The 25,085-nt window shown below is 41.0% G+C and overlaps 1 protein-coding gene across 2 annotated transcripts in view; it reads right to left on the minus strand.

The window, feature by feature from the left end:
• gli2a (GLI family zinc finger 2a) overlaps nt 1–25,085 on the minus strand; it is a 401,106-nt gene that overhangs the window by 279,744 nt on the left and 96,277 nt on the right. For both annotated transcript variants that reach the window (XM_043694210.1, XM_043694206.1), the window contains exon 3: nt 14,476–14,623. In XM_043694210.1, coding sequence (XP_043550145.1) covers nt 14,476–14,593 — 118 coding nt within the window. In that variant the 5' untranslated portion in view covers nt 14,594–14,623. The remainder of the gene's footprint in view (nt 1–14,475; nt 14,624–25,085) is intronic.

Consider the following 25,085-nt stretch of genomic DNA (forward strand, 5'->3'; position numbering starts at 1 on the left):
CTTTCTGACTTCCTCAAAACTTTGGTGGTAAAATGGAAATCGGGCCCAAATCACATGACCAACATTCCTATTGTGGACTCAACCTGGCAGCCGGTTGTTATTGTCATCCTTTGGTCTGGGGAACTATGAGGAGAACCAACTTTGAAAAACAAAAAACAGAACATTTAAATGTCGGATTAATTCTTCAGATGACTTCAAAGTCTTTCCTATCTAACGTAAAGGTACACCACAGGCAGCAGAACTAAAGCAAACACTGCCTTTTTATTCAGAGAACGGACACCTTCCTCCCTGAGTATTTGTTTTATATAAAAAGATCTATGGTCAGCTTTTCAGACAAAAAAAAATAAAACTGCAGCATTAAAGAAGTCATTACGTTTGCAACAGTAATGATTTACCATGGCAGGCTCCAATCTGCATGAGAGATGGTACCTAGAGGGTAAGTTGAATGGTGCTGGGTTTCCACAGGACCCTCTGGAGAGTGACACTGAGCCCAGCTGAGCTTCATCTCACAAATGCAAAGCAATGTGCACTCGTGATATCAATCTACTCGTGAATCCAGCTCGAGAAAGATAGATGTGATGGGTTGGGAAACTCCAGTTAATCAAGTGAATGCAAAATAGTCTGGAATGGGTGTACTTAATCTTTGGGCTACACAGTTCTTGAGCTTTCGGAGATAACATTGGGTTTTTCTCTGCTGAAGTACTGAATATTTTTTACTAATCATTTCTAACTATTTGATAACATAGCTATCCCTGCCTAACTCGTATTTTATTCCTTTGTCTCTTGCCGAGACATAGGATTCCTCCCCTCCTGGTTTCGGGTGGCATTGTAGTGGTAATGTCATCAGATTAGCAATTCAGAAACCCAAGGTTAATGCTCTGGGGACATGGGCTGGATTCCTACTATAGCACATGGTGAAATTTGAATGCAATAAAATTCTGGAAATAAAAAGAAGGCTGGTCTAATGGCAACCAGATAACTACTGTCAATTGTCATAAAAAGAAACCATCTGGTTCATTCATGTCCTTCAGAGAAGGAGAACTGCTGTCCTTGCCTGGTGTGGCCTGCTTAGGACTCTAGGCCCACAGTAATGTGATTAACTCTTAACTGCCCTTGGGGCAATTAGGGGTGGGAAATAAATGCTGGCCCCAGCCACATCCTGTGAATGGATATTTGAAAAAAGGTGTTCGGGGAGGAAGCTATGTTGTGGTGTCGCAATACCAACCAACACCAGGGATATGGAGGGACAGGTAGCATCCTTGTTGCCTACTGAACATAAGTAGGCCATCAATTTGACCGATAAAATGACCCAAAAGATGGAACATTACACAGCATTTTGTCAGCATGGTGAGGTCCACAGGGCACAGGGAGGGGCGTGGAACAGCATCCCCACTAGAGGGCTTTAACTCCCCCTCTGCCAGCTCAATCTGCTTCACCCACATAAAAGAAAACTACTCAATGCTCATCTTTACAAGAGGGCCTCCAATTGGAGCCTCCCCTCCCCTCCATGTTCTCCTCATTGCCTCGGCTGAAGCCACCTCTCTCAAACGTCCATGGTGGCACCACCTCTGAATAGAAGGCCTATCCACCTGCTGTCCTGTTTGATCCATCTCCTTGTACAATATCCTGGAGCAAGTCATGCCTCCCGCTCACATTAGCCATCCAATTGACAATCACCCAGATCAAGCAAGATCTCAGACTAACTTTAGCATCCCAACCATATCTCCAGCAGTGTTAATAGTCACTCAGGACTTTGACTATGTATCTAATGGTCCAACTTCTCCTGAGCAACTATTTTATTAATTTCATGAGAACCATTTAAAGTCAGAGATTTAAACGAAGGCTTTGGGACGATTCCAGGCATAGAGGAATTGTCGGACAGAATGCTCAATTTCCCCAGCCATTCCTATCTATACTGAAATAATGACAGTGTGACCACCGGAAAATCCAGCATTGGTTTTAATTAACTTCCGAACTAACAGTACCTTATTCAAGGGCAATAACTGCTAGTTCAGCCAACAAAGCACACATCCCATGAAAGATTTTTTTTAAATGGCAAGTTGTGTGCTGTTATTTGTGTCCATTCCAGATTTGAAATCCCTGACATATTAATGAGGAATATAATGAGTTACTTAGCATACAATTATACAATTATATAAGTCTGCGACTCTGTAGGAAAATAAATTCCTTTACGTTTGCTTGAATCTGCTGAACCTACCATCTATTTCTAGATTTCAAAGCTTAAACCACTTGCTTGCAAATACACCATATGTAAGTTTTAGCTTATTACATACTTGAATCATGCCCTCTCTTAATCTGTTTATCTCCAAAGAAAACACTTAAGTTCTGTAAGCTTTACTTGCTGGCTTAAAGCTTTAAATAGCACATTGATCCTCATCACCCTATCCTTGACCCTTTCTTTGCCAGACTCTGACAACAGCAGGATGCAACACTCCAAGTGTAGCCCTTCAAGAAATCATCAAAAGGTATACCACACAGCTCAACAATGAGCTGCAGCCATAGTACTGAAACAGTTTCTTGAATAACAACTTCATACCCTCTAAAGGTGGAACATTTACCCACTCATTTCCTCACTGTCCAAGACCTCAAATACGCCTTCTGGGTGAAGCATTTCAATTGTACTTCTTTCAATCTAGTCTAAGGTCTTCCTTTTTCTTTGCCCATAGAAATGATCCCTACCTTGCAGGTCCTTGCCATTTCAACACACCACCTTGCTCTCATGCTAGCATCTCCACCCTGGGATAGCTACAGTGCTCCAACGAAGCTCCAGCATAACTTGAGGAGTAATATCCCATTTTCTTGCTTTGGCACTTTACAGCTTCTAGGACTCAATATTGAATTCCACAACATCAAAGCCTGATCACGTGATGTCCATCCTCCATTTAGTCCTCCATTAGTCATGGAAAAAGAAGGACTGCAGGGAATAAGGTTTGGGGATGGATCTGGGTGGGATGCTCTTCGGAGGGTCAGTGCGGACTCAATGGACCGAATGGCCTGCTTCCACAATGTTGAGATATTTTGATTTTTCTTGCATTATTTCAACCGAAAATATGTTGCTGGAAAAGCGCAGCAGGTCAAGCGGCATCCAAGGGGCAGGAGAATCGACGTTCGGGCATGAGCCCTTCTTCAGGATTCCTGAAAAAGGGCTCATGCCCGAAACGTCGATTCTCCTGCTCCTTGGATGCTGCCTGACCTGCTGCGCTTTTCCAGCAACACATTTTCAGCTCTGATCTCCAGCATCTGCAGTCCTCACTTTCTCCTTGCATTATTTCAACCCTACATTGAGCATCTTTTAAATTTGATTTCATTTCATTATTGTCACATGTATTTTGATATAAAGAATGCTGTATAGAGCTGCCACTCTCTGGTGCCATCTTAAAACACAGAAAAATAAAGGTAAACACATAATATAAAGACAGAAAAATAAAGATTATTTGTATATTGCTCACTTTGCTCTCAGTAGACAGCACCTATTTTCAGAGTCTAGATTAGAGTGGTGCTGGAAAAGCACAGCAGGTAAGGCAGCATCTGAGGAGCAGGAGAATCGACATCTCAGGCAAAAGCCCTTCATCAGAAATTCCTGATGAAGGGCTTTTGCCCGAAATATCAATTCTCCTGCTCCTCGGATGTTGCCTGACCTGTTGTGCTTTTCCAGCACCACTCTAATCTAGACTCTGAATTCCAGCATCTGCAGTCCTCACTTTTGCCGAGCACCTATTTTCACCCTTTCACACCTTAATGTACAACCATTTTGTACCTTTCCACCTTTTTTCTTTTCTATGACTCTTTTTCGCGACAGTTCACAACCCCTTTGTCTTTTGCACTGGGTCTCCACACCATCTGAACCTCTCACTCCATCCCTGCTTCAGTCAAGACTATTTTTAAAAAACCACCATTTTCCAACCCCTTTCAGTTCTGAAGAAGAGTCATCCTGGACTCAAAACATTAACTCTTTCTCGATCCACAAATGCTGACAGACCTGCTGAATTTCTCCAGCCATTTCTGTGCTTGTTTCAGTTTCCAGCATCTGCAGTGTTTTGATGTGATATGATGGGAAAAAAAACAATCATTTCTGTCCTTGTGAAAAAAGCAGCATCAGTTAATCATGACTATTACTTTTGATGGAGAGTCATCTAGACTCTAAAACATTTGCTGGTTCTCTCCCCATGGATGCTGCCTGAGACGCTGCGATTTCCAGCATTTTTCTTTTCAGTACAGATTGCAGCCTCTGCAGTAATTTCCTCCTACTAAGCCTATTACATCGATCGTTCAACAGGACAGATCCCCCTAATATTGTAAAAATTAACACAGCCTTTGGTCTTTTTAACCTCCCTGATCTCTGAAGGAAAAACTGAAATCCAGCACCAAGTGTGGGAAGAAAAGTGTCCATTTTCCATCAGCATCACTGAGCTAATTTCATTTCAAACTATTCACTCACAATTGTTGCTTGGAAAGGCTGACAATAATAGGCAACTCATATTGCACCAAATTAATTACAATCAGCAAAAGTATGCACTTAAGTGGATTTCAGATCTCACATCATTGCCAAACATTTGAAATATTGAAATAAAGTGTTCTGAGAGGTCCTTGAAACTTAACTCATTCAGAAACAATGATTAATTTGAACAGAGTGACTGCACGAGAGTTACAGACAAGAGTTTGCTTTTAAACACCCAGACCCCACTGTGTTCCTACGTCTGGATAGGCTGGAGGCTGAATCCGAGGGAACGTCTGAGCACAATTTAAAAGTACTTTTCATGAAAATAAATATCACAGAGGAAGAAAAAGCAATGGCAATACACATCCAGTAACAATTTCAGAATGAGTTTTCCATTAGGGAGGAAAGTTCACCCCTCATATTAACAAAGATGCTGCTATCAGAATCCATCTCAATATCTCACAATTTTTGTCTCTCCTTTCCCAAAGGCAATGACTTTTGTTCATGTATTTGATGGAGCTCAGCAGCTTCATATGGCCATTTTTCCAAGCATTATCAATGGAGGCTGTTTGGTCCTTGGCACTTGAGCAATGACAACTCTGTATGAATCTATGACCATCACATGTCCCCTTAGTCTATATTGTTTTCACTTCATAATTACTCCAGTGCCTCAAATACAGTCAGTGATTGAATTTGGTATAACCACTTGTGATAATGCAAGCTATGTTCTAACCCTGTGTACCCGGAAAATGGTATCTCCAGTCTTTCCATTTAGGCTTTGAGTACCACTCCTAACCCTGTCTACATAATCCTGAGTTCAGATATGAGCTTAATTTATTTCAGTAGATAGACTGAAATCTAGTCCCAACATTAATTGATGGGTTTACCCACCATACCATAATGTTTTTACTGGTATCTATGTCAATAATTTGCCCAATTAGCAACAATTTCTTTGCAGGTTCTGATGACCGGTTATTAAAATATTTCCTGCCGCTGACATAAATCAATAGTGTAGTTTGGAGATCAGTTTTAATCACAGCTATGAGAAGTCTCCTTTTTTAAGGGCATCTGCATTTTTATGCATTTTCCTTAAATAATCATTTATCGCTGCTATTTTTGATTAGAAAGAACTGTTGGTGATGTTATCTAAGGAGCATTAATAATGCCTCAAACAAATTTTAAAGGAGTCATTAACCCTTTGATAACAGTGACAAAAAGAACTTGGTACGAGAATATTAGCATTGGTACTAGCATTAGTATTAACATTAGTATCGTCAAAACTTTGGCACTTAGAACACATGAAAGTGGTGCGGTCATTTACAAATTTCATACACATGATTTTGAAACTTACAGAGTTATTGCCATTATCCTCAAAATGCTTGCTCACTGAAACTTCAAACTCTTGACCAGGTTCATCCCCTCAGTTTAGGTCTAGCACTGCCACATCTTTAGTTGTACTATCTATATACTGGCACAAAAAGCTGTCCTAGATGCACTTTAAAAATTCTACACTGTGTAATCCTTTTACACTAAGACGATCCCGGTTAATATTAGCAAAGTTGAAGTCCCACACAATTATAACCCAGTTTCTTTCATACTTTGCTGTGATTTGCTGCTCTTCTATCATCCTCTAACTGTTGGGATAATCCCAGCAAAGTAATCATCCGGTTGTTTTCATTTCTAAGCTCTACCCAGATGATCTTATTTGAAAAGTCTTCCAAGACATCCTCCCTCATCACTGCAGTGATGATTTCCTTTATCAAAAATCAATAACACTAACCGCCACCTCTCTTTCCTTCCCCCATAGTGTCTGAAACTTCTATATCCTGGAATGTTGAGCTGCCAGTCCTGTCTTTCCTTCAGCCATATCTCAGTGATTATAATAATATCAAATTCCCATCTGATGAATAAGTTTATCTGCCTTGTCAAACTCCTTGCATTAAAAAAAACACAATTTAGCTTTCTGGATCTACAATGCACCTTATCATGCCCATGTCTTCTCTGCCTGCGGGACAGTCCTATCATTCCTTCTATATCTGTTTGGAACTTACTCCAGACTTTTCATCTACTCTGTGCTTCAACCCCTACCAAATTAATTTAAAACTTCCCCAAAAACACGATCAATCCTTCCAGCTTCTTCATTTTCTTTCCACAAAAGCCCCACTCTCTCTGATGCACTTCAGAACTGGTTCAATTCTGTTTTGTATGTGCTGAACACTCAAACACTAGCAGCTAGAAACAGTCATGATTCTGGCTGTCTCTCTAATTTACACATAATGCAGACATTGTACGGTTACCAAAAATGTAACTGATGAACTACACCTCATGTACACTGAATTTGAAGTGCACTTTTAAATGCTGATTGAAAAGTATGTGAAAAGAGCAGAACAAACCAGATCATAGCACCAGAGAATAATTGAATTTATTTCATTGCTATCTGAGGTAGAACATCGACTTGATCCCAAACTGTCTCTGAAAGGAAACCCGAGAGAAAACAGTCCAGTGGAAATGAGAAAGAAGCCAGCAATTTTTACTGGGGTTCAATCTTGACTTGGAAATATAAGTAAGTGGGATGGGAGCTACCTCAGCATGACAATGTTCCTCTTGCACATCCAATGAAAAGTAAAAAGGTAACAGTGAAGTTGCCCTAGTCTGAGTGGACCACAGGCTCTAGAGACGACTGATGGTGGTTTAACCTGAGGGTCACCCTGGTGACAAGGGGTGAGATTCAGAAGGCAGGTTCTTTATGATAACTTCTGACGATAAAGGAACAGAACATGTGCTCATAGAGAGTCATACAGATGTAAAACACGGAAGCAGACCTTTCAATCCAACTTGTCCATGCTGGCCAGATATCTTAAATTAATTTTGTTCCATTTGCCAGCATTTGGCCCACACTCCTCTAAGCCCTTCTTATTTATATACCCATCCAGATTCCTTTTACATGCTGTAATTGTACCAGCCTCCACCACTTCCTCTGACAGCTCATTCCAGACACGCACCACCCTCTGCATGAAAAAGTTACCCCTTACATCCCTTTTATATCTTTCCCCTCTCACCCTAAACCTATGCCCTCTAGTTTTGAACTCTCCTACCCTGGGGAAAAGACCTTCTCTATTTATCCTATCCCCCTCATGATTTTATAAACCTCTATAAGTCACCCCTTAGCCTCTGATGCTTCAGGGAAGAAATCCCCAGCCTATTTAGCCTCTCCCTAAAGCTCAAACCCTCCAACCCTGGCAACATCCTTGTAAATATCTTCTGAACCCTTTGAACATCCATCCCATAGAAAGGAGACCAGAATTGCACACAGTATTCCAAAAATGTCCTAATCAATGTCCTGGATAGTCACAACATGACCTCCCAACTCCTAGTTTCAGTGCTCTGACCAATAAAGGAGAGCAGATCAAAAGCTTTCTTTACTATCTTATCTACCTGTGACTTCACTTTCAAGGAACTATGAACCTGCACTTCAGGGTTCCTTTGTTCATTAATACTTCCCAGGACCTTACCATGACGTTTATTAGATTACTCTACGTCACAAACCAGCTATCCAGCCAATAAACTCCCTAATGGAAATGTAGACATATGGTAACTGTCAGGCTAAAATTTCACTGCCCAAAACTTGAATAAAAGCACCAACCCATCTGTTCACAACCTTATGAAGACGAAGAATTTGACACAAATATATTGACCAATGTGCTAGAAATAACACCCAAGGGAACTTCAATCCCCTTCCCCCACCAGCTATGTCAGAACCATTATTCTCTGCATCAACTGAGATTATAACATGTGGTATGATAAAAGGCCAAGTGATCAGTCAAAGTTCTTGTACTGACTATGTGCAAACACATGTTAACTCTATGAGCTTCATTCCAATCTGGATCCAAACCTTGCTGTTAAGACATTAATACAGCTATCAAATGCTACACCACTTGAATTGACCATGACAGGAACAAAGAACATGATTCAAATCAGATCACGTCATATCCCACTACCAAGAAAGTCAATGAGAAATTATCACTATTAAAATTAAACCTTGTTACCTTTGGTCCCTCCCTACAATTTGTCTGAGTTAATGAATTTCAGCAACAACAATAAATGTTGCTGCTTCTTAAACCTAATTACCAGAGTTATACAGAGTAGTTGTTATGCCAATCATTTTGGAGACAAAATCCCAGAAAGAGTTGCAAACTTTCCAGGCTTCCCCTGGAGCTTTCAAGAAATGAAGATTGATCTCCCAGACACTGCTGCAAGCAACTTGGAAGAAAAATCATTCCAGAAATTCAAACTCTTCTTAATTTATTTCAACAGTTCCAATTTAGAACAATATTGAGATAGGGGAATGAACAGCTTTAATGATGGAGTAGTGGAGAGTGAGGTGGGGTATGTATCATATGATTGATAAAACTTCCATGCTCCATCCTTGTTAAAAGTCAAGCCTTGTGTTTATAGAATGCCTTGCATGAACTCAGATTGGTCCACAGCTAACTAAGTTATTTTCAAATGGACGAGAATGACTCTAGCAATGTAGGAAATGCTGCAGCTAATCTGAATTCAGCAAATTGTAAAACAATGTTAATTGAAGAACAGGCCTTGTTCAGGAACAGCTTCCTTCTTTACAAGAATGTTGTGGGATCACTTACAGGCACCTTAGAAGACACTCAGGACCCCAGTTTAACATCTCATTTGATCGTGCAGCACTGGAGGATGTGGCGAGAATTTTGTATTCTGATGCAGGACTTGAACTCACAACCTTCTAGCTCAGAGTTACCAACTGAGCAACAGCTGCCACCATAACGCAAATGGTAAAAGGAGATAAGCCTTCAAGAAACAGCTGCAGCATTTCAAACACTTAAGTTCATTTTGTTTCATGACAATGTATTTTCTCCTACTGCCTAAGTTAATTCAAAGACAGTTAGGCAGTTTACTAATGAGTTTTACTGATTAGATTGACCAACCTCAATATGCCATTTGTGTTTCAAAATTCAAACAAACATAACTAATTATTCTTCAGAATGAAGATCTTAGGAGAGTTTGGCAACGTGTTCCAAATCAAATCATAATGCCTTTCTAATCTCTTTTCCTCTCCAGAGTTGTGGTTGTTTTTCATCACTTTTAACACATTGTAAGCATTATGTCCAAGAAAGGGTTAAGCAAAGTAATACGTCTGAGTTCATTAGACCTATACGGTTTCCTTTGATCAGAGTGAAAGAGACCCACACAGCTAACGCACAATAAATTATCACGGTGTGATAAATGATTCTATTAGCAAAACAGATTGTTAAGCTCTGATATAACAGATAGGTGGGAGCAGAAGACCATTCATTCTCCCTACGGCACTTTCCCAGTTGTAAATAGGTTATTTTATGTGTAAATAACACATTAAAACTGAACAATATGTGTGTCCTTTGATAGTGAGCAAATTGGTGCAAATAAATTACATTGGACAAGGAAGTGAACTAACCCAGATATTACAGCAGCTGTTTGGTGAAGTTGTGCTAAAATGACTGAAAGGAGCTGTTGGTGCTATAGCTCTCATTCTGCCTGCGCTGTCCCAGTAACACGCTAATAGTAAATTATACCATGACATAAAGGTAATAAGGTTGTATTTTAAAAATATTTGAGAGCTCTTTCAGAAAAGGACTGAAGCAAAAAGTCATCATGCATATTTTAATCAAAAAAGGGTCAAGATATTTATGCATCAACAATTGAACATTTCTGCTTGTCCTGACTATATTTTTGAAGAGTTGATTGAAATATTAAATCATTTGGAATTTGAAAGGGCTGAGAACATTCAAATGAGATTTTCCAAGATCAGTGCACCTGGAAATGCTGCATGACAGCGTCATCAACTGCAAGTCTATCCATAAAGGGGCATTCCAAGTCTTGTGATGCTTATATCAGAAAATGGGGCCCCACCTGACAGAAAGTAGCTGAGCAGGAAGGTAGGCTATAATATGCAGGAAGGTAAGACCAGTTAGTAGAAGTGTTTGAAAAATATCTGTTCCTCTTTGGCCTGCCATAGCCACCTTGCCAAAGAAAGTGCCACTCCTTATTCGGACAGCAAGTACCCAGCCAATTATTACAATGTTGGTCACCTTCTTGGATGTGTCCATTTCTCAATGTTGCTCGCTCAGAAACTCCCATGGGCTGACAAAGACCAGCAGTCAAAAAGAGTGGTGCTGGAAAAGCACAGCAGGTCTGGAGCATCCGAGGAGCAGAAGTCGACATTTCGGGCATAAATCCTTCAGCAGGAATGGCTTATGTTGAAGGACTTATGCCCGAAACACAGACTCTCCCACTCCTTGGACACTGCCTGACCTGCTGTGCTTTTCCAGCACCACACTTTTTGACTCTGATCTCCAGCATCTGCAGTCCTCACTGCCTCCTGGCAAACACCAGCAGCCTTTTAGATTGGTGAAATCTTGATAGAGGAAGGAAACTTCTCCATTTTATTTCTGACACTGTGTCAATGCACGACAAGTAGAAGAGGCCACACACAATGAAGAGACAGTATTTACTGTCTTCTACAATAGTAACAGCCACTGATTTGGCAAATGGACCATGAAAATAATCCCTATATGCCACAATTGATGAGGAAGGAAAGACTACCTCAATACCATGAATTGGCATCACTTTAAACAAAAATATATTATGCCTGACACCAGAATTTCCTCTAAGTTTTTTGACACTGCACTGCCATCATTTCACCAGCAAGTTAGGTGAAAACCCCATTTAGTGCAGAGTTTTGGCAGAAATACAAGACCAGATATACAGTCACTGAGTCACTGAAGTATACAGCATGGAAACAAGCCCTTCAGCCTAACTCGTCCATGCCGACCAAGTTTCCTGATTGTATCTTCAGTCGACTCCCTGGAACCCCACCATCCCACTCATGTCTTTTGAAAGGCTCCTCAAACTCTGACCTAGACATTGACTGCCTCTCCTAACATTTTATGTGGATTGCTGCCAGTCTTTGTTCTATAATCTGCCTGGGAGGCGGGCCGGGATGTTTCATCAGGTTGATGGGTCCTATATAACTGTAGAATGTTGTTGCAAGTGCCAAATCTCAGTCATGTACAAGCGTACAAATCAGGAGTTCTTGCTCTGTGTTGTAAATTCTCCCTTAGAAAGAGCGGCATTAATGCAATGCTCTATCATTTCCCCCAGAAAACATCTCCAAATGTGGTGCTGTAGCATGAGGTGCTCTATTAAGTAGTCAAGCACAGCAGTCATTGCACATGCTGTGCTAGGGATACAGTAAATAAAGCATGTGCACATTTAATAACCTACCAACTTCACTTGCTAAACTCTTACATACAGGAGGACCACTGCAGTTCCTGGACCCCAGTCTAATGATCAATCAAGGTCTAGTCATTACTTCAATGGGTGAGGCTGGCAGGCTCTTCATTAGAACATCAAAACCGAAAGAAAAGAAGTAAAAAAAATTGAAATTTCCACTTCAAAGATGCCTTTCAATCAGCACCTGCATCACATTCTGGTAGATAGTGTGCAGTTTCTTGGGTTAGGATATATTTTTAATGCTGGCTAGCCATTTGAGGAAGTCATTACTATGTTTTACATGGTGGTCAGCTGATTGGTTACTGAATTCTGAAGGACTGAGTCTTTAAACTGTATTACACTAGACTTTTATCATGTTTCCACTGACATCTTCAAACATGTTAAAAATAATAAGCGGGGATCAAAAAAAGCATAAACCCACAAGACTTACCAGTTGCTTTCTTTTCAATGTACTTGCCCGAGATAATCCCAATTTTCTGCATTTTAAAGAAATCAGACACCAATTCTTTTTTAATGAGAAAGGAAACAGCAAAGTGATGGCTGCTGTGGTTGTTTGCATTTGGCATCAGCTGTCAGCCACTGACTTAGTGGGCTGACTGAAATGGCTCAATAGCTGAAGGTCCTAGTCCCTGTCAGAAGACAGAGTTACATTTCAAAATAGCTAAAGACATGATAAAGCTTAAATATTATATATGTGCAGTCAGAGGGAATTGCTTTTTCCTTCACCAAATGCAAGTTATTTGAGGGAGTGCTCTTTAAAGCTAAGGCCAATTCTGGGTTATGCAGATTTAATGCAGCAGGTTAAGTTTTATGAAGATTGGAGTTGATTAAGTCTGCTCAAATCAAGATAAAATTTGATAAAATGAATGGATATATTATGCGAGTGCAGGGATTGTCCACCCTGACTTTGTGGATTCAGCATATCTCTTGTGATACAGTGATAGTATCCCTACCTCTACGTTCATGTCTCACCTCCTCCAGACGTGTGTGATAATATGTTTGCACAGGTTAATTTAAATAAAACTATCCAACCCATTCAACCTATGTGAAATACTTAGCCTTAATGCCAAGAAACAAATAGAAAAGGTCATGAACATTTGCCCAATATAAAGATAAACCTGGCACATTCAAAGAAAGAGATTCATGTGCTAAGACTAAAAGTATACTGAGCACTTTCTGAATAAAGTTACCAATCCATCTGTTAACAACCTTATGAAAATAAAAGAAATAACATTAATGTATCAATCAACTGTTGAGTACAGAAGAGTCCCTTCAGCCCATTGAGTCTGCGCCAACAAAACTACTTAAAACCTCCACCTGTCCCATTTTCCAGCATTAAATGTCAAGGCATTTCAAGTGCTCATCCAAGTAGTTTTTAAAAGTTGTGAGGTTTCCTCGACTACCGTCCCGGGCAGTGCACTCCAGATTCCAACCACCCTTTTGGGTGAAAACATTTTTCCTCCAGGCCCACCTAAATCTCCTGCCTTTCACCTTCAAGTCATGTCCCCACTTTACCTACTTTTCTAATCAACCTATTCAGAGATGTTATTACATACCTCTGGAGCAGGTGGGCCTTGGACCTAAGCCTCCTGGTCTAGAGGAAGGGACACTACCAATGTGATGCATGAGGGAAATACTCCCTTTTGTTGACCCTTCAATGGGGAACAGCTGTTTTTTTTATCCCCCCTGTTCATACCCCTCTGGATGGTGCCCAAAGGAAAGGGAAAACGTGCTGCCAAATACTAAGAACCTCCAAAAGCTCCTTTCATGTGTTCACAGACATGGCAATTCTTGTGTGACACAGACTGCTTGCTGGAGTAACCCACTAAAATACAACGATTCATTCCATCGCTGGAATAGATCTGGTTCTGAACAAACAACATTCGCAGCAGATTATCGTGCCTTTTCTATTGGCTTTAACCAATTCTACAGCAAAACCATGAATGAAACACACTTAAAATTGACTCAATTCTATAGAAACGGTAATACATAAATGACTAAACACTTAATAAAATAACGAAAGCAGAGCTCAAAATTATGTCATAATGTATGGAATTCAGGAATCGTATACATGAAAGTAACTGGTCAACACTGGGATTTCACAAGCCACATTTTGGATTAGTGGTGCTGGAAGAGCACAGCCGTTCAGGCAGCATCTGAGGAGCAGCAAAATCGACGTTTCGGGCAAAAGCCCTTCATCAGGAAGGATGCTGCTCCTCGGATGCTGCCTGAACTGCTGTGCTCTTCCAGCACCGCTAATCCAAAATCTGGTTTCCAGCATCTGCAGTCATTGTTTTTACCTTTCACAAGCCATAATCAGTTATCTTCATCCCATTGCTCGAACCTAACTCTTGTGATAAAATCACAGGAAACAACTGCCTCCAACAGAATGCTTTCAATTAGCTCCTGTATAAACTGGAGGCATAGCAAAAAAACAAAACTGGAAACAAAATGATGGATGCCAGGGTTTACTTTTTGAATGTTTGGAATTGCATGGAATTTCCAGCACAGGAAAAAGCCATTTGGTGCAATTAACAGAATGTGCTGGTGTTTTAACTTCCACTTCCCACCCTGTCTCCCTCATCAACCAAACCTGTGCCCTGAGCCTGGGACATCCTGACTCATAAATTGGGGTGTGCCCCGAGTTAATGAGAACAGGTTTCAGATTTTCTGTGCGCTGCGGGAGGCTCAGTTCAGGTTCCAAAACGTACCTCGTGATGCTGCCGAGGCTGCTGACTTCTTGTTAGCTTCTGTGAAGACATCCCCTTCAATAATGGAGGTTTTGGTCTCTTTCTTTTCAGTGGCAGTGGTCTGTGCTTGAGCTGCCATAGTAGCTGGTCATACTTCAGTAGACTGAACCTTAAGTGGCAAGTACAAAGAAGAGAAAAAAGGAAAACTGAATGAAGTGTTCTTTCCACTGTACTCTAATACCGCACAAGAGTTTTCTCACTCAGCAATAAACATTTCTAAGTTGTGCAATTAGAGAATGTGTGAGGAACTCAATAGCTTCTTGCATGAATAGGCACAAAGACCACTGGCCAAGGTGTTTATTAGTGCACAGGAGATGTGTTTTTTGCCCCGCCAAGTACAATCTCAGATTCCTACATTTATTGCCATTAAACAGCAATAATTACAGAGCTAAATGAAAGCTTGGTAATTTTAAAAATTCAATTACAGGATGTGGGCGTCACTGGGAACGCCAGCACTTACTGCCTGTCCCTAACTGCCCTTGGAAAAGTGGCAGTGAGCCGCCTTCTTGAGCTACTGTTTTTGTTGAGCTTTCCTTCCGATGCAACTGACTGACTTGCAGCAAGTCAATCACATTGAGAATGGCGTGGATTCACGCTTAGGCCTGATCAGGTGACAAAAGCAGATTTCCTTTCCGAAATAAATTTAACAAATAAGGACAACCTTGTTGCCTTTTGGACAGTATTTCTAATCGTCATATCACAGCTCCGTGCCAGTAGTCTACTAGAAAGAGAGCCCCACTAAGCCCGGAGTCATCAGAAATGTGGAAAGATTTAATCGACTACTCCAAAGTCTCCAATTCACCTGGCTGACGATCTCAGATTAAAAGAAAATACAATGGGTCTCTGCACTTAAAGAGGAAACAACTATTTATTGCAAACAGATTGTTTTAAAACAAGGGCAGAAAAGAAACATGAATTGCTAACTTTAACCCTCTATAACTTAAACCTTGTTTAAAAATCCGATATAATCACATGCACATACAGATACATGAAGAGACGAGCAAAGGCATAAATAGTATGGCCAAGGCAGAAGCAAGAAAGGTCAATGAAGCACACTTCTGGCACCAGTCCAATCACAGGCATCGGTGGGACGTTTCCTTCAATTCCATTCTTATTCCTGTCAGCTCTTTGGACACATGATTCTCAATCTTTCATTCACCTTTTCAGTGTCTCTGAAGATGTGTTTTCCCTTTTTTTCCTATCAAGAAGGGAATTTGCAGGGGAGCGCAGTGAAGTGTGTGAGAGAGAGAGAGAGAATAACAATTCACTCAGGATCTTCTTTTAATTCTTCACTCACAGAAAGGAGAGAAAGAGAGAGAGAGAGAGATTTTCTCCTTCGCAGGCTGTACATTTCAGCTGCATTGTCCAAACATAAAACTATAGCTATTCGGCCAGGAACCAATCAAGAAATTGTTACTATGCTGAGTACTCCTGAACAGCCAGAACAGGGTCCTGGCTGAAAAACCAAAAGTCTTTCATTGGTATAACTGTTCTTGGACACACCCACAGAACCAAGGAATCTATCACCCACCCTCACTGCTCAAAAAAGGCATTATTGCAGATACAACCCATAATGAGTTTCAGGTACTGCTTTCTTTATAAAAATCTGCAATACCTTCTCCCTTGTTTGAAAGCAATACAACTTCCAATTTTTAAGTCCACAACCAAAAAAACTAAAAGTAGTCTTTACACTCAAACTTTGGATTTTTATTTAGCTATTTTCATTTACATTCTCTGGATGACTTTTTGTTCACATTTTCATGGGATAAGAGCATAAGAGAGAGTGGCAGGGTGGCTCAGTGGTTAGCAATGATTCCACCCTCAGGTGACTGTCTGTGTGGAGTTTGCACATTCTCCCCGTGTCTGCGTGGATTTCCTCCAGGTCACAGAGTCATAGAACTGTACAGCACGGAAACAGATCCATCGGTCCAACCCTGCCATGGAAACCAGATATCCCAACCTAATCTAGTCGCACGTGCCAGCACCCAGCCCATATCCCTCCAAACCCTTCCTATTCATATACCCATCCAAATGCCTTTTAAATGTTGCAATTGTACCAGCCTCCACCACTTCCTCTGGCAGCTCATTCCATACATGTACCACCCTCTGTGTGAAAAGGTTGCCCCTTAGGTCTCTTTTATATCTTACAGCCCCAGCCTGTTCAGCCTCTCCCTGTAGCTCAAATCCTCCAACCCTGGCAACATCCTTGTAAGTCTCTTCTGAACCCTTTCAAGTTTCACAACATCAATATTCCAACAATGGCCTAACCAATGTCCTGGACAGCCGCAACATGACCTCCCAACTCCTGTAATCAATACACTGACCGATAAAGGAAAGCATGCCAAATGCCTTCTTCACTATCCTATCTACCTGCTATTCCACTTTCAAGGAACTATGAACCTACACTCCAAGGTCTCTCTGTTCAGCAACACTCCCTAGGACCTTACCATTACGTGTATGGGTCCTGCTAAGATTTGCTTTCCCAAAATGCAGCACCTCACATTTATCTGAATTAAACTCCATCTGATACTTCTCTGCCCATTGGCCCATCTGGTCCAGATCCTGTTGTAATCTGAGATAACCTTCTTCGCGGTCCACTACAGCTCCAAACTTACTAACTATACCTCTTATGCTCACATCCAAATCATTTATATAAATGACAAAAAGTAGTGGACCCAGCACCAATCCTTGTGGCACTTCACTGGTCACAGGCCTCCAGTCTGAAAAACAACCATCCACCACCACCCTCCGTCTTCTATCTTTGAACCAGTTCTGTATCCAAATGGCTAGTTCTCCCTGTATTCCGTGAGATCTAACCTTCCTCACCAGACTCCCATGGGGAAACTTGTGGAATGCTTTACTGAAGTCCATATAGATCACATCTACTGCTCTGCCCTCATCAATCCTCTTTGTTACTTCTTCAAAAAACTCAATCAAGTTTGTGAGACATGACTTCCCACGCACAATGCCTTGTTGATTATCCCTAATCAGTCCTTGCCTTTCCAAATACATGTACATCCTGTCCCTCAGGATTCCCTCCAATAACTTGCCCACCACCGACATCAGGCTCACTGGTCTATAGTTCCCTGGCTTGTCCTTACCACCCTTCTTAAACAGTAGCTTCCCACAGAGTTCTCGGGTACACCTGATCAGGTCCTGGGAATTTATCCACCTTTATGCATTTCAAGACTTCCAGCATTTCCTCCTCTGTTATATGGACATTTTTCAAGATATCACCATCTATTTCCCTGCATTCTATATCTTCCTTTTCCACAGTAAATACTGATGCAAAATACTTGTTCCCTGGATGCTGCCTGACCTGCTGCGCTGTTCAGCAACACATTTTCAGCTCTGATCTCCAGCATCTGCAGACCTCACTTTCTCCCCTTGCATTGAAATAAATGCAGTTTAATTTATTAGTCCTACCTTGTCCCTGCCTGCCCTGACTGTTTGACTCATTCTGTTCTCAACTGTACCAGTCTCAGATTGATCTCTTTCCTATCTCCCTGGATCCCACCCCCTCAACTTATTGTTTAAATCCTCCCGAGCAGCTCTAGCAAATCTCCCTGCCAGTATATTTGTCCCCTTCCAATTTAGAGCAATCCGTCCTTCTTGTACAGGTCACTTCTACCGCAAAAGAGATTCCAATGATCCAAAAATGTGAATCCTTCTCCCATACGCCAGCTCCTCAGCCATGTATTCATCTGGTAAAAACAATGACTGCAGATGCTGGAAACCAGATTCTGGATCAGTGGTGCTGGAAGAGCACAGCAGTTCAGGCAGCATCCAAGGACAGGCAAAATCTGAGGACAGGCAAAATCGACGCCGATTTTGCCTGTCCTTGGATTTTGCCTGTCCTCGGATGCTGCCTGAATTGCTGTGCTCTTCCAGCACCACTAATCCAGATGTATTCATCTGCTCTATCCTCCTATTCCTGCCCTCACTAGCTCGTGGCAGAGTAATCCAGATATTACTACTCTCGAGGATCTCCTTTTTAAATTCCTGCCTAACTCTCTATAATCACCCTTCAGAATCTCAACCTTTTCCCTTCCTATGCCATTGGTTTCAATGTGGACAATGACCTCTTGCTGGTCCCTCTCTCCCTTGAGAACATTCTGCACCCTCTCTGAGACATCCTTGATCCTGGCACCAGGGAAGCAACGCACCATCCTGCTTTATCGCTGCTGGCCACAGAAACGTCTGTCTTTACCTCGGACTAGAGAGTTGATCTCTTGGAACCCGACTACCCCTCATTGTTTCAGAGCCAGTCTCAATACCAGAAATTTGGCTGTTCATGCTATGTTCCCCTGAGAATCCATCACCCCCTACATTTTCCAAAACAGCATACCTGTTTGAAATGGGGATAGCCACAGAGGACCCCTGCACTAACTGCCTACCTCTCTTACCTTTCCTGGATTTAACCCATCTATGTGACTGTATCTGTGACATTTCCCCCTTCCTATAACTGCTATCAAATACCGTTGCTGTTGCAAATTCCTCATTGCCTCGAACTGTCGCTCTAACCGATCCATTCCATCTGATAGGACTCACAATCAACAGCATTTATTGCAGACATAATCCACACTAACCCGTAAACTCTCCTTAAACTCCCACATCTGACAAGAAGCACATATCACTCTATACTAAAGGCCATTTTTGCTCCTTCACAATCTACAGACCCAGAAGATAACACCATCTTATTCCTCTACAAAACACTGCTCCAAGTTAAAACTATTCACTTATCTGTTTCTGTTATGTGACTTCGCCCAAAACAGTTCCTCCAAAATCAGTTGTTGATTTCACTGTTTGTTGATTTTTCCAGATGTACTCCGATATCCAGCAAATCCAAACAGCAAAGGCAGTAACTGTGCAGGTTGACTATGGTGTCAGTTTCTTTCTCTCTCTCTCTCTCCTGCACTGACCTCACCATGTGCTTCCTTTGTCTGTTCCTCTCCCTTTTCAAAACTGCTGTTGTTTTGACTTTTTTCCCCAAAGTTCCAAAACACTGCAACAGCATATAAAACAGTAATTGCTGCTCCAGGAATTCGAGGAAATCACCTCCAACACCTAAAATACTTCAATAAAGGAGCAGCTGTTCCAGCCAGAAATTGTTCCCATCCTCCATCTTGGATTACCCAGAATCCTGTTTCCTTCCACAGTTCAATGATGTGGAAGTTAGCTGGATTGGCGATATTAAATTGCCCATATTGTCCAGGAATGTGCAGACTAGGTGGATTAGCCATGGGAAATACAGTACAGGGTTAAGGGGATAAGCTGGGTCTGTGGTTGGGATACTCTTCGGAGGGTTGATGTGGACTCAATGGGCTGAATGGTCTGCTTCCACCCTGTTGGAATTCTATTATTATCTGACTGGCAAGACCAGTGTTTGTTGTCCATTCCCAACTATCCTTAAACTGATTGGCTTGTCAAACTACATCAGAAGGCAGTTAAGACAGTTAACCATATTACTACGGAATTACAATTAGGCCAGACCAGGTAAGGACATTTGTGAACCTTTACATGACATTCAATAATACTGTCATGGAAATCATCACTGAGAATAGCTTTATTTTCTAGAATTATTAACTGAATTTAGTTTATATCAGATACTGTGTTGGGATTTCAACCCAATTTCACAAACCACAAGAGCTCTTAGTAAGATTCAAACTTCTGTCACCAGATCTTTAGTTCAGGCCTCTGGATTACTAGTCTATGAACACAATCACTACAGTAGTGTAATCCCACAATGACATATTGCAATGTATGCCCTGGACTCAAACCCTAGCAATTTATTTCTGTGAACTGGTGACGTTTGAGATAACTTAAAATATTAAAGTAACAGGTCATAACGTTTTTGCCAATCAGGTCAAAGATAATTTAAATTCTTATCATTCTGTTATATTTAATTATAAAAAGTCAAAATATTTTGTTCTGTTGCAGCATTAATGATTCTTCATCATACCTCTTGGCTTCTCCAGCCTTTACCACCCAAAAAGGAAAGTGGCTGGATGGCCATAAGAAGGTGAATACAATCTTCACACAAGAGGAGATGCGTCCTTGCCATGGCTCATCTGCTTTTGAAACCCTCATGTACACCTTTGTGGCTCTAGAATTGGCTATTCCAATGCATTCCTGCTTGGCCACCCAGATCCTACTGCCTAAAAATCTGAGGCCACCCAAATGTCCTGCCCTAACAGTTAAGTTCCATTCACTCATCGCCCCTGGGCTTGCTGACAAACACAGGCTACCCTGATTTTAAAGCTCTTATCCTTCATATCAAATCCCACCAGGTCACCATCCTTCTCTATCTCTACGATCTTCTCCAGTCATATTAACCTCTGCATTCCTTGGATTCTTGACTTTTTGACATTCCTGATTTTATTCGCTTCACCATAGCATTAGATAGCTAATTGTAGAATTCCATGCCAAAACTGATCAGTTTTAGACTCCAGCTGTAAAATGCTTCTTAAAGCCAAACTCTGTGAACAAGCATTTGGTCTCCTCTCAGAATATTTTCTTACATGGCTCAGTGTTAAATTTTGTTTGATAACTACACCTGCGAAGCACCACATGACATTTTACTAAAGACTCTATACAATGCAAGCTGTTGGTAGATAACTTAGCCATCCCCAATAAACCACTACGAAGCCAGACAGCACATGCTAAGCACCTTTACACAACCCCAAATACCAAGCAGCAGATCCTCATCTTGCAACTGGCTTAACAGCAATTTGTGAATGGATTAATTGCTAAAGCAAATTGCCCAACTTCATTTCCAATGTGGACAGTAGTCTTTATAATGGACAAATTAAAAATCTACTCCTTTCCACCACATGGTATCATCACCGTCAGTCAAAAAGCTCCTAACAATCAATACACTTTTATAACGTGGAAAATTTCAGTAAGTAATAAGAGGCAAGCATGTGATTTACAATCTTGTTGGATGACTAAGAGAACCGCCTCATAAGTAGTGTAAGTCGTTTGATGACATTAGGGATTGTAAAAAATGGTCAAGGAATGGAGTTAGGTATAGAAATGATACAGAAGAAAATGGAAGTTGACTGATGTATTCATATATTTGTGATCTATAAACAGTAAAATCAATGTATTTCTTTAATTGCATGATGTACTTGCATCATCCTTAATGGACAGTGTAATAATTGCAGATTTGTAAATAAATTTACAGTCAGTAAACTCCTATGAATAATCCAATTAGTCATTTTGGGAATGCATTCATTATTGAGTGGGAGGAGATTAGCACTGTGGTTTAAGGCACTCTTATTCCACAGATCTGTGATTCGGGCTGAATCTTGGCTTAAATTCCAATACCAACAGCCTGTCACAGCAAGTGATGGATGGCACCAGCTCTTAAGAGGGCCTTGCAATGGTCCTGTGGCATCAACTTTAAGTATACTCTAGGGCAGAAGATTTGGCAAAGCTGGCTCTCTGTCCCCACAAACAGAGCCACAGGACTGTTTGAACTTTAATGGATCCACTGCCACAGAAACCTAATGCCAGCTACATCAATGTAGGGAAGGTGATACAGGAAGAAAAACTAAAGAGTCACCTGTGTTCAGACAATTTATTCCACATCACTATTCGGCCTCTTTTTAAAACACACTAGCAGTTTTGTTTTTAATAGGAAAAGCATAAAATAGTCACAGAATCATAGTTAAGATCTACAGAATATTTTCAAACATTAGAGTTGAGAAAGATTAAAACTGTGTGGAGTCAAGAGTGTACAAGAGTTTAAAGTATTGTTTGTAAAAAAATGTTTACAGGGATATAATTCACAGCTTGGAATAATATATATCTTATGAACCCCATGCTTTTCTTTTAATCTGGCAAGTTTTACTTGTGAGGAGAAATATTCCATTAAGGCAAGTAAACTAAACAAGTAGGAGTTGGTTGAATATTGGTCTGCTCATGTTTATCCTGAGATCAGTTCGATACCGCAGATCTATAATGGAATGACTAATATGTAAGACCTTGAGGTCTGATTCATGCTTTTAATTTAAACAATGAAATGTTTCCCATGTGGTGTAATGGCAAAACTCATAAAGAGACAATCAGTCTCAGATTAATGTTCCTTTAACAATAGTCAGTTTTAACTCCATAGCAAGATATGACCTGTAACTATTACCTAAAAGAGGCCCAATATACAAGGGACTTCCCTGGAGCATTGGAGGCTGAGGGGTAACCTTATAGAGGTTTACAAAATTATGAGGGGCATGGATAGTTGGACTGAAGGGTCTGTTTCCATGCTGTACATCTCTATGACTCTATGACTTATCTCAAGAAAGCTGAGATCAAACAGCAATCTGAGCAGTCTAGAATGATATGGAAAATTAGACAAAGCAGAACAACCTCAGATTTTATTCACTTCACTTGTCATATTCCAAGATTAGTACATGGACATATCTCTGCCATGATGGGCATAGTGTTGCCTACAGAGATTTACAGTAGAAAAAGAAACATAGAGTTGCCTAATCCTACTCTCCCAGTGCAGAGACAGAGATGACTAATGGTGATTAAATGAGGATTGCCATTCCACAAGCAAGAGGTGAGGATCAGAAGGAGAGTCCTTCATGGTAACATCACCCAGTGTGGGAACTAAACCTATGCTAATGTCACTCTACATCTCAAACCAGCTGTGCAGCCAACTGAGCTAACCACCTCCTTGTTTAAAGGTAAAACGTACTTTCTCTCTACATAGAATGGAAGGCTTTATTGATTAGAGCCACCTCACATCCCATTCCCATTGGACCAAATATAGTAAAATGATATTTTGCAATATGTCAAAATTTAACAATATATAGCAGCTGCTCCAGATACACCTGAACAAATTCTTACCTCTGAAACGACCCAGCAGTAGTTAATGGTATTGATGATTCTTATGGCACTTGGTCATTGCGTTTGGACACTGATATAAATAACTAACGATTAAGGATTGAATGCCATTTTTTGGAATGCAGCAGTAGAGTCTGGATGAACAGCTCTTGTGGGATTTGCTTAACAGTGCTTTGTGGTCAGGGAGAGAAATCCACCAAGATTTTTCCCTCTTGGAAGATTTAACCGTCGCTGTTCATGTTTTGGAAAAATTAAAGATGATGGGGCAAACTGTAAGTGACCAACTAGAAACAATACAAATTCTACTGGCATTTGCTTGGTTCACCCTTCATATCTTTACGCCTTTTTTGTACAAACTAGAGGAACTCAGAAAAATGACTCAATCTATGCACAGAGTGACAGATTGCCCTTCTATAAATGTAGGTCAAAATTCCATTTGCCTGTTGTTAGAATTAGCATTGCTAAGGGAGGGCTGTACTACATGAGGTACCATCTTACAGAAGGAACAAAGATCCTATTGCATCCTGTCAAACCAGGAGATGAGGAGCTTTCTTTGATATTTTGCTCAATATTTATGCTTTAATCAACATCACTATAACACAATAATGGTTTATTTGGTCAGTGTGCATTAATGTTGTGGGACATTACAGTGTATTGACTGTCATGTGTCCTCCAGCACAATAGTGATTCTACTTTAAAGGACTTTATTGGCTATGTTTTTTAAAATTTGTTCTTGGGATGCTAGGGTGCTTGCAATTGCTCTTGAGAAGGTGGATTGTGGATGTAGGTCCACTCATAATGCTGTTAAAGAAAGAATTTGAGGATTTTGACTCAGGAACAGAAAGCACTTTTGGATGTGACAAGTGCTTTATGAATGCACATTTTCAGTTTGCTACTTTTACATCCAATTTCTCAAATTTCCTCCAATTAAATATCATTCTTCAGGCAAAACCAAGTGTTAAATCTCACTCACCCAACACTGTATTGATGTGCCTTGTTTCCAAGTACGAACACCTTAAATCCTCAACCTTTTAGATTTTTCTCATGGTATCGTCACATATGGTGCAGAAGGCCATTCAAGAGGGGGGAGCTAATAGACAAGTAGTGGTTATAGGGGATTCTATAATTAGGGGGACAGATAGTATCCTTTGCAAGCCGGATCGGGAGTCTCGCATGGTGTGTTGCCTGCCCGGTGCCAGGGTGCGAGACATCTCCGACCGGCTTGAAAGGATATTGGAGCGGGAGGGGGAGGATCCAGTTGTTGTGGTCCACGTTGGTACCAACAACATAGGCAAGACTAGGGTGGAGGACCTGTTTGGGCATTATGAAGCACTAGGCAAGAAATTGAAGCACAGGTCCTCAAGGGTCATAATCTCCGGATTACTGCCCGAGCCACGTGCCAATTGGCATAGGGACAAGAAAATTAGGCAAGTAAACACATGGCTAAGGGATTGGTGTGGGAAAGAGGGATTCCACTTCATGGGGCATTGGCATCAGTTTTGGAACAGGGGGGATCTGTACCGTTGGGACGGTCTCCACCTGAACCGATCAGGTACCAATGTCCTAGCGAAGAGGATAAATAGGGTGGTCAGTAGGACTTTAAACTTCTGAGTTGGGGGAAGGGAAAGTGAAAGCGACAGGGAATATGGAGGTAAATGGCAAGATTAGCAGCAGGATAGAATGTTTCCAGGCGGATTTAAAATTGAGGCAGACCGAGAATG

Source organism: Chiloscyllium plagiosum, chromosome 7 (genome assembly GCF_004010195.1).
Source record: "Chiloscyllium plagiosum isolate BGI_BamShark_2017 chromosome 7, ASM401019v2, whole genome shotgun sequence".
Taxonomy (NCBI): Eukaryota; Metazoa; Chordata; class Chondrichthyes; order Orectolobiformes; family Hemiscylliidae; genus Chiloscyllium; species Chiloscyllium plagiosum.